This window comes from Galeopterus variegatus, unplaced genomic scaffold (genome assembly GCF_000696425.1).
Source record: "Galeopterus variegatus unplaced genomic scaffold, G_variegatus-3.0.2 Scaffold203, whole genome shotgun sequence".
Classification (NCBI taxonomy): Eukaryota; Metazoa; Chordata; class Mammalia; order Dermoptera; family Cynocephalidae; genus Galeopterus; species Galeopterus variegatus.
Window position 1 is genome coordinate 1 of NW_007726314.1, and position 9983 is coordinate 9983.

At 55.3% G+C, this 9983-nt stretch overlaps 3 protein-coding genes across 5 annotated transcripts in view; 2 read left to right on the forward strand and 1 right to left on the reverse strand.

The window, feature by feature from the left end:
* Positions 1–1983: 1983 nt before the first annotated feature.
* LOC103584955 (ATR-interacting protein-like) lies at positions 1984–3924 on the forward strand (the record flags this gene model as incomplete). The annotated part of the gene is made up of 5 exons (XM_008565807.1): positions 1984–2120; positions 2282–2373; positions 2853–2933; positions 3097–3349; positions 3758–3924. Coding segments are annotated over 5 exons (631 nt in total), but the record flags the coding sequence as incomplete, so codon positions are not given.
* Positions 3925–4888: 964 nt separating this feature from the next.
* On the forward strand, positions 4889–5900 carry LOC103584915 (three-prime repair exonuclease 1-like). The gene has a single exon (XM_008565729.1). The coding sequence runs from the start codon at positions 4903–4905 to the stop codon at positions 5845–5847; it is 945 nt and encodes a 314-aa protein (XP_008563951.1). The 5' UTR covers positions 4889–4902; the 3' UTR covers positions 5848–5900.
* A 1241-nt stretch (positions 5901–7141) lies between these two features.
* SHISA5 (shisa family member 5) overlaps positions 7142–9983 on the reverse strand; it is a 22124-nt gene continuing 19282 nt past the window's right edge. For 2 of the 3 annotated variants that reach the window (XM_008565730.1, XM_008565731.1), the window contains 3 exons: positions 7900–8015; positions 7522–7734; positions 7142–7348 (listed from right to left, as the gene is read on the reverse strand). In XM_008565730.1, coding sequence (XP_008563952.1) covers positions 7269–7348; positions 7522–7734; positions 7900–8015 — 409 coding nt within the window. In that variant the 3' untranslated portion in view covers positions 7142–7268. Of the gene's footprint in view, positions 7349–7521; positions 7735–7899; positions 8016–9250; positions 9371–9983 lie in introns of those variants that run through there. The other variant, XM_008565732.1, reaches the window with a different exon arrangement.

Below are 9983 nucleotides of genomic sequence, written 5' to 3' on the forward strand. Positions count from 1 at the left end.
TTTTTTTTTTTTTGTCCTTTTTGAGACCAGCCGCACCGCGCTCAGCCAGTGAGCACTGTGAGCACACCGATCATCCCTATATAGGATCCGAACTCGCAGTGGGAGTGCTGCTGCGCTCCCAGCACTGCACTCTCCCGAGTGCGCCACAGGCTCAGCCCACAAAACAGCCTTTTAAGGATGCTTCCTACAAGCCAGACAGATGCCTTCCATTCACTAGCTCGCGTGACACATTCATGGCCCTGCATCCTCACACCGAACACAGACTCTAGCACACTGTAAGTGCCCAGTCTATATTTGTTGAGTGAATAAATCCTGTGTTGAGGCAGGGAAACTTGTGTGAAGTCCCATAGGGAGCACGCCGAGGTAGGTTTCAAGGCAATTAGTTTCCACTGAGCCATTGCCCCTATTGCTGTCCGACACATCACACTCAGTGCTTATCTCTTCAGAATTCCTTCATGCTTACATGCTTAAGCTGAACCCCACTACGACACAGCTTCCTGTTCACCTTGGAGTGAAACTTGGCAGGGGTGCTGTCAGGGCTATAAAGCAATCTGTGAACCCAAGTTGCCCAGAAGACTGCAGAAAGGAAATCATCCTTGTGTCCCTACTGCATCTATTGCAGCCCTAGGGATCCAGGATTGGCAGGAGCTTTTCAGCAGATAGGTCTCATCCTCAACTTTAACCAGAGCAGCATGACTGTTACATATTTTGTGTATTGGATCTCTGCATAGAAAATCATTTAAAAAGAAGGTTCTAATGCTATCAAAAAAATTGCTTGGGGGGCCGGCCTGTGGCTCACTCGGGAGACTGTGGTGCTGATAACACCAAGGCCACGGGTTCGGATCCCATATAGGGATGGCCGGTTTGCTCACTGGGTGAGCGTGGTGCTGACAACACCAAGTCAAGGGTTAAGATCCCCTTACCGGTCATCTTTTTTTTAAAAAAAAATTGCTTGGAAACCACTGTGTTGTATATAAAGACGGATTCTTCTTGCAGATACTTTCCAGGACTAGTTAGGGGCCACTTGCAGCCCAGTAATAAAACCAGGTAACAACCAGATTAAATTCAGTTTTCCACAAAGTTCCACACTTCCTGGCAGCTAAAAAACATTCAGCTTCTTGTCTGCTGCACTGGATTTGCTCTAAAATGAGTTTGTCCCAGTGAGACCTTGCTTGCTGATGACATCCTGTAGGGTGTACTCTATGCTAAGACACCACAGATTTATGAAGGAGTGCACGCACAGCTGGACCCACAGAGCGTTTTGGAATTGCCACTCTCCCTACCCACCAGGCCAGCCCTCCCTTATGCTCCTCCAGGCTATGTGGATTGAGCAAACAGCAGGATTGCCTTGAGGCTTGGTTCCTTGGTAATAGCCATCCCTTTGGCCCTGAGACCTGGGAGAGATTGTGCCCAGAGCCCCTCACCCATGTGCACCCCACAGTGGGCATTTTCTCATACTGGTAGCAGAGGAGACCAGTGTTTCCTGACAAATGAAGATAATGATCTTTCTTGCTCTGTGAGTGGTCTCATGATCGAACCATAGCCAAGTCCATGTTTGTCACTTCTAGAGCCCTGGACCGTCCTTTGGTGGTGGACACAGAACATTTCTCTCACGCCCAAGTTACGACCTGCATCCTTGTTTGGGAGCAGAGGTAGAAAGAGCCTGGGAGTGTGTGGAGGCCAGGCACCCCGGGTCCAGGGATCGACTCATTGATATGGTGACACTGTGCCAGAGGAGGGCCTGTCATCTTTAAGCCACCACAGTCTTGCAGTGAAGGTTATAACCCACTGTTCACATGAAACAAGTTTCACAGCAACAAGTAGTTAGTGGTTGGGCCAGCATTGGAACCCAGGTCTGGCTGAACCAAGTCTCCTCTTTGAACTACCCTGCTCCAATTTCCTGTAACCTATAGTGAAAAGTGAGGGTGGGTTTGGGAATTGGGGTTGGGGAGTTCCACGTCTCTCTGGGCCCCTGTCTTTTAGGTTCCAGTGTGTGTTCCGGGTGCTGCCCCAGTGCCTCAGCCCAGAGACTCCGGTGCCTAGTGTACTGCTGGTGGTTGAGCTCCTATCCCTTCTGGTGGACCATGACAAGCTCACGCCTCATCTCTGCTCCCCCTCAGGTAAAACGGGGCAGGGCAGGCAGCTGGACTGCTCCTACAGATTGGAGGGAAGGGCTGTGGCAAGGACAGGGTCGGGGGGCTTCCTGAGGGCTCCTGCAGCTCATACCCCAGGCTTGGGTGAGAACGGGGATGTTGAGTGAGAGATGGGGCGTCCTTTTCAGAAGGCTGCCTCTTCCTGCTGCTGTACATGTACATCACGTCAAGGCCTGACAAAGTGGCCTCGGAGACACAATGGCTTCAGCTGGAACAAGAGGTAAAAACTCCAGAGACCTTTCTGGAGATGCTTACACCCCACCCCATCCAAAGAGCCCACAGAATCTCCTTCCTCTCCTCCTTTCTCTGGGGAGAAAGGAGGCTTTAGCTCATTTTGATAACAAGAGTTTATCAAGCAGCTAAAGCAATAAACTCATTTTGGAGACCCCACACTACACATATGCAATACAGGTGGACCCCAGTTGTCAGCGGACTTGATAGAGTTGTCCCATAACTGGTCCTATCCTGGTTTGGGGGCCTGGTGGCTGGAAGTGGGCCTGGAGGCAGGTGGGTTGCTGGTGAGACATGTCGGTCCTGAGTCTGGCCTGGGAAGTCCCCACAACACCGCTTTTTGGACACCATTTGTGCAGACTAGCAGTTGCTAAAGTAACTGGAGCTCTTGTAGGGGAAGCCCAAGAAAGCCCTTGCTGTAACTGGGGTCTCCTGCCAGGGATGGGACAGAATCTGTTCTTGTTCTAGACGGTGTGGCTCCTGGCTAAGCTTGGTGTACAGAGCCCCTCACCCCCAGTCACTGGCTCCAACTGCCAGTGCAACGTGGAGGTAAGTGGCCAGGGAAGGCAGGGGCCACAGCATGGCAGCTCTGTTGGTGAGTAAGGTGGTCCTGTGCAAGGACCCCATGCCCCAATCAGGACCCTCCTCACTGGGGGTGGCTAGACTGAGCAGGCCGTGAGCCCTGACCTGTATGCACCCTCTCTCCCCGAAGGTGGTCCGAGCTCTCACGGTGATGCTGCACAGACAGTGGCTCACAGTGCGGAGAGCAGGGGGGGCCCCAAGGACTGGCCAGCAGAGGCGGACAGTGCAGTGTCTGCGGGACACAGTGCTACTGCTGCACAGCCTGTCCCAGAAGGACAAGCTCTTTACCATGCACTGTGTGGAGGTCCTGCATCAGTATGACCAGGTGATGCCAGGGGTCAGCATGCTGATTCGAGGGCTTCCTGACGTGACAGACTGTGAAGGTGAGCCAGCAAGAGGACCCCTCCCTGCCCCAGCCCACATGTGGATTCTCCCTGGCTTTCCAGAACAAGACTCCTTGGCTTTACTTCAGCAGCCCTCCTCCATCCACGACAGCCTTTTCCGGAGTGGGGACATTTTCATTGTCTTCCTGCGCCAGTTCCTCTCTGAGCAAATCAGGCTGCCTTTTGCTCATATCTGTTGAGTTGGCCTGGCAGAGCCACGGTTTTTCCAGAAATATCTGTGTCTGAATTGCCTTTGTATCACTTTGCTTGCAGTAGCTGAGGGAGCAAGGCCTGGGTGTGGAAGGGACTGGTTCGTTCCTGTGGGCGTTGGGGGAGGAGAGGTGGGACCTCCCCCAGTCCCCAACATCTTCGGGCTTTCACCATAGAACCCTCTTCTTTTTGGCTCAGAGGCAGCCCTGGATGACCTCTGTGGCACGGAGACGGATGTGGAGGACCCTGAGATGGACTGTGGCTGAGGCCCGTGAGCATCGAGCCACATGGTGGCACCAGCACCACTACTTTCCTCATCTCATTAACTGATTAAAAAGCAGCGACTTCCTGCAGAGAACATACCAGCCTTGTGTTTCCTGAGTCTTGTCTGTTTGGCTGAATGGGAGGGCTAGAGCAGGACAGGGCTCTAGGGAGGCTGGGATCCTTCTTCCTGTCCCTGGCTGGAACTGAGGCCCAGTCCCCATGGTAACTAATCTGCCTTGAGGAAAGAGCCCTACCCTGCCTGTGGAATTGTCCTGAGTCACTGCTTTGGGCTGGGGCCATGAGAAGAAACCATTGTGCAGTCGGGAAGGAGGCACCCTCATCCCAGGCCTAAACCAGGAAGGCCTGGGAATGTGGGGGCAACAGCTGGGCACAGAAGGGTTATGGTAGGGGCTTCCGGCAGTGCTGGAGACACAGAGACAGCCTGATCCCCACTGCCCCAGTCCTCCCTGCTGGCTTTCACTGGTGTGAGCACCCCGGTGCACTATGCCAGCCAGTAGGCCCACAGCTGTGGATCCAAGAAGGCCTTTGGGGTGCCTGGAAAGGGTTGGGTGTTGGCAAGCGGGACAGACCAAGCAGGCTGTAGAGCAGGGCGGGCCTTGCTCACACAGGCCTGTGGGCGGGCCCAGCCTGAGTTTCAAGTTTCACTTCCCGCCACTGCTGCCAGCAGTGAGAACCAGCCTGGAGAGTGCACAAGTCATTGCTGCCTGCCACGGTAAGTGTGGACCCCCAAGGGGGTGGGGCAGGGAGGAAGGCTTCTCCCATCCCAGACTAGGTGGGCACTAGAGAAGGGGCCAAACTCGTATGAAGAGGGAATTCTCCCCCAACCAGACAATAGAGTGTGCTTGTCCCACTAAGAAACCACCCCACTCTTTCCAACTTCCTGCCCTGAAAATGGGCCCTGGAACTCAGAGGGCCTGATTGTGCAGGGGAGGCCTGAGATATGCTTCTGCCCACACCCCGCCCAACCCCACCTGCTTTAGCTCTTTCCACTGGGCACTCACACACTCCACCTCCCACCCATGCTCCTCCTCAGGGTCAGCAGCAGTTACCTACCCACCATGGGCTCGAAGGCCCCGCCCTCAGGTCCCATGCAGACCCTCATCTTCTTGGACCTGGAGGCCACTGGCCTGCCCTTCTCTAAGCCCAAGGTCACGGAGCTGTGCCTACTGGCCGTCCCCAGATGTGCTCTGGAGAGCCCACCGACCTCTCAGGGGCAACCTCCCACAGTGCCCCCACCACCCCGAGTGGTGGACAAGCTCTCCCTGTGCGTGGCTCCGGGGAAGGCTTGTAGCCCGGCAGCCAGTGAGATCACGGGTCTGAGCACAGCTGAGCTGGCAGCACATGGGCGTCAATGTTTCAATGACAACCTGGCCAACCTGCTCCTAGGCTTCCTACAGCGCCAGCCACAGCCCTGGTGCCTTGTGGCACACAATGGGGACCGCTTTGACTTCCCCCTGCTCCGGGCAGAGCTGGCTATGCTGGACCTTGCCAGTGCTCTGGATAGTGCCTTCTGTGTGGACAGCATTGCAGCCTTGAAGGCCCTGGAACGAGCTACTAGCCCCTCAGAGCATGGCCCAAGGAAGAGCTACAGTCTGGGCAGCATCTACACACGCCTGTATGGGCAGGCCCCGCCAGACTCACACACCGCTGAGGGTGATGTCCTAGCCCTGCTCAGCATCTGTCAGTGGAGGCCACAGGCCCTGCTGCGGTGGGTGGATACTCATGCCAGGCCCTTCAGCACCATCAAGCCCATGTATGGGATCACAGCCTCTGCTGGGATCAACTCAAGGCCATCCGTTGTCACAGCCACTGTACCCCTGGCCACAGCCAGAAACACTAGTCCCAGCCTTGGTGGAACCAGAAGACCCAAGGCTCTTCCTCCAGTGAAGGGCCCTGTAGCCCCACCCAGGGAGGGACTGCTGGCTCCCTTAGGCCTGCTGGCCTTCCTGACCTTGGCAGTAGCCACACTGTATGGACTGTCCCTGGCCACACCTGGGCAGTAGGCCAAGAAGGAAAATCTGACTAATAAAGACCCCTGTAGCACTGAGTGGTCGGTCACTCGTCTCCTACCCTCCTTCACAGCTGGGCCTCTGCCCACACTGAGGAACCAGGGGAGGGGGTTACAGAGGGTGGCTCAGTCTTTGTCTCTCACTCTCCCTTGCCAGGACGGTCAGACATCTGGGCCCAATAAAAGTAGGGAAAACACAAACCCAAATGGTGGATGGAACTACTTATACCTAATGCCCAATCCCAGCAGCCAAGGCTATGAAGAAAGGAAGCAGCAGCTCCAAATGTTTGCATTTATTATAAACAAGGGTGCAGACCCTAGACTCTCAGAAACACAATAGATACAGAGCTAAGACAGATCTGGTGAAAAATTAACAGAAGGACAAGGAACACCGAGGTATTCATGTCTGGGCCAGAGCTGACACCCAGGCTCCACCGCCACCTTGGGTCCAGACAGCCCCTTGGCCCAGGTGTCCCTGCTGCCAGGACAGACTGTGGACTGGAGTACAGGAGCTGGATGTTCTGTGAGGGTGGTGTCAGGAGAAGCAGGGACTATCAGAGGTCAGACTGTCTCTTTCCAATGTGGGCCAATTTCCCTCCAGGACCCAGGGGTTTCAACCTCAAGTCAACTATCACACACATTTTAAAACAGAAAACAGGCAAAATGTTTGGCTAAAAGTAAAATAAAAACACTGCAGGAAGGAGACCTGAGTGTGTTGGTGGACAGAGGCCACCCTGCCTACCTGTGTCAGGGGCTGGGGCCAGCAAGGGCAGGAAAGCTTCCCCATGGGCAGCCAGAACCGTGAGTGGATGTGGCCCTCCAAGTGGGAGGATGCAGGGACAGTCCAGGTGACAGCTGTCAGGGGTGGGTGGTGCTCTACCTGAGGTGCTTTGACATCAGGAGGCTGCCCAACCCCCACCAGGCATGGCACAGGCTCCAGGCAGCAATGAGATGTCTGTCCAAAGGACTGAAAGACAACTTAAGCAATCCCCAGTTTCATCCAGTTGCCTGCATCATGGCTCTGGCTCTGTGAAGGGCCCCCCAAACCATGGGATAAGCCATGGCTTCAAGCAACAGCTGGCCACTCTGCTGAAACCAGGACATATGTGCATTGTGCCCACAAAAACAGGCTACACCTGGTTGCCCTGGGGTGAGCTGAAAAAGAACTTCCACCCCATTCTTTGAATTTTGCTTGAGATTTCAGGAAGCATCATTTCAAGTAAGGAAGAAAACAAAGTTTGGTACCAGCCCACTCTGGCAAGGATTGTTCCCCAGCTCATCAGCATCAGAGGAAACCATGTGTACAGATAGGACACACACACCATGCATGGGACAGTAAAGAACCGTGCCTGCATACCACACACACACACACACATATGACATAATTAAGTGGCAGCTAGGGAGGCAAGGGTATGCTCAGGGGGCTGCCTTCGGGGGATCCATATAGGCTGGGTTGTACGGAGGCTGGCTAGCAGGGTAGGGCGCGGCTGCACTTCCTGAAAAGAGAGAGGACACTGGTTGGTCATGGGCACGGTGAGCTGCAGGTTAGTGGCAGGCTAGCATAAAGAAGGGGCCTATCCAGAGATGTACTCTGGGATGGATGCCTGACAGGGCAGAGGCAGGAGCTGGGGAGGTCAGGCAGGGTCACAGAGTCAGCAGTGGTACTCACCAGCCAATGTCTCGTGGTAGGCTGGTGGGCCCATGGGCTGGGCCAGGTAGGGTGGTGGGTACTGTGTCGGGTAGGGTGCTGCTGGCATCCCTGGCTGGGGGGGCATGGGATGGTAGCCCTGGTAGGTCGGTCCAGGGTAGCTGGGTGGCACACTTGGAGGCTGAGGGTAAGGGGCGTGCACCACAGTAGTGGCTGTGGTGGTGGTCACAACCGCTGCAAAGAGAATCCCAGTCAGGAACCTCCATCTCCTCAGGCGTTGAGGGCCAGGCTTGCCACCCCTCACTCCAGCTTAACCAAAACAGGTCCCTGGTCAGCTCCCCTTGTCCACCCAGGGTGGGGGGCGTTGCAGTAGAGCAGGGTGGGAGTGGGCATGCTTACGACGTGGTCGGCGGCACATCTTGTACAAACAGCAGCAGGAGCAGGTGAAGCAGATGATGATGGTGACAATAGAGAGCACAAAGATGGTCAGGCCAATGGCCACAGTTGCTCCAAACCTGCAGAAGAGCCAGTCATGACCCAGAGCCTCTCGCTGCCCCCAGACTGGCAGCCCACACTGCACCCATTCCCAAGGGCACCCCTCGTGCTAGAAGAGACTCTGTGCAGAACAGATAGAGCAACTTCCTAGTAGTGTAGTTTGAAGTTGTTTTAGCCTCAGTTTCCTCATGTGTAAAATGGGGTCGTGTGTGAGTCTATGTAAAGCATCTCACCCTTGCCCCACCCTCAGGACATGGGAGGCAATTCTTCAAGCCCCTGCCCGCCCCCACATCTTGTCCAGCCCCCACCAACCAATCAGCAGATGGTTATGGAGCACATGCCTCAAGCCAGGCACTGTGTGACTTGAGTCAAACTCAGTGGGGGGCAAGACGACCCACCCCCCGCCTCTGGGAACACAAGTCCAGTGTAGGAGGCAGATGTTGAAGATGAAATGACCCAGGAAGCATAAGGGACGAAGAGGGGAGAGAAGGAGGAGGCGCCAGGAGGGAGAGGCGTGCTGCCGCTCGTGGCTGGGGCAGGCTGCTGCCCCCAGAGTGACAGGACAGCTGCCTCTCACTGCAAGCTTGCTGTGTCCAAGTACTGTGCCTGGTGCTCACGTACGTCTCCGGCTCGTCACCTCTGACAAGCATGGGTGCTTCACAAGCGAGAAAGCAAGTGCCAGAGGGGTGCAGAGAGGGGCTGGGAGGCCTCTCAGACTGAGCTTTGCACGAGCAGACCCTGGGATGGAAGTTCACCAGACTGACTTCCCAAAGCAGACAGAGCCCTTACTAACCTCCATGTTCTCAGAGGACAAGCTGTGTTCTACTAAAAGGCAAATGCTTAGTAACTACACCAAGCACCTTCAAAACTTGAGGGAGCTTTGTTGGCTACAGGGCAACCACCTCCACTGAGGGTTCCACCCTGCCCCACCCTGGGGCCAGGGGCTTTCACCTCACAGCCTAGAGGTGGAGCACAGCCTCGGCAGGGCCAATCACAGCCCAGGGACAGACCTTAGGACAGGCCCTTTACATTCCAGGCTCAAAAGCAGGCAGCTGTACTCCCTAAACAAGAGCCATTGCCCACCACGGGCCCAGGACAAGGACCCAAGACAGACCATGGGACCACATTCAGCACAATCAATGACAAGCAACCACAGGGCCATCACCATCTCTCCAGCGAGCTCTCTCTGTCTGTGTGTCTCTCTCTCTGTCTCTCTGTCTCTGACACACACACACAGTATGGCACCCAAGCTCACCCCATGTTAGTCTCTGCCTTCACCCAAGGGCCTCTTGCACCCCTGGATTTCCTCTCTTTCCATCATGGGCCACTCAGTTTCAATCTCCTCCCCTTTTGGGGAAAAGGAAAGCAAATCTTCTCATCGGTCCTCCGGATCCCTGACGTCAGCATCAGGAAGGACAAATACAAAAGGCCCCGTAACCACCCTCTTAAAGACACAGTCGGCTCTGCAGCAGCAATCAGCTGCACCAGCAGCAAAGAGGGAGAGGAGCAGGGAGGAGGGGAAGCTGAGGTGCTCTGGCTGCCCTCCCCGAGCCCCGCCTGCCCCAGCCTGGCCTCTGAACACAGCCCTCCACCCCAGCCTCAGCATGCCCTCACCAGAACCTGTCCCCAGCCCATGCCCAACCTGCCATCTTCCTGGATGAGCACTTTTATCCATCTAGGCCCACAGACCTGACCCTGGGGCCCTGGCTAACACACCAGCAATGACCAGCCTGTCCCCTCTGCTACTCCTTGCCCACCAGTGCACTCTCCAAGCCACTAACCTGCCTCACCAAGAAGATGCAGCCGCCTCCCCATGGTCCCCCACCCAACATTGCTAAGTCCCATCATGTCATTCCCTGCTCAAATGCCTGCTATGGCTTCCTGCAGCTCTTGGTATCATGTAGGAATTCGCTTCATAATTACTTTCTAAATTGTATGTGTGTGTGTGTGTGTGTGTGTGTGTGTGTGTGTGTGTGTGTGTGTGTGTT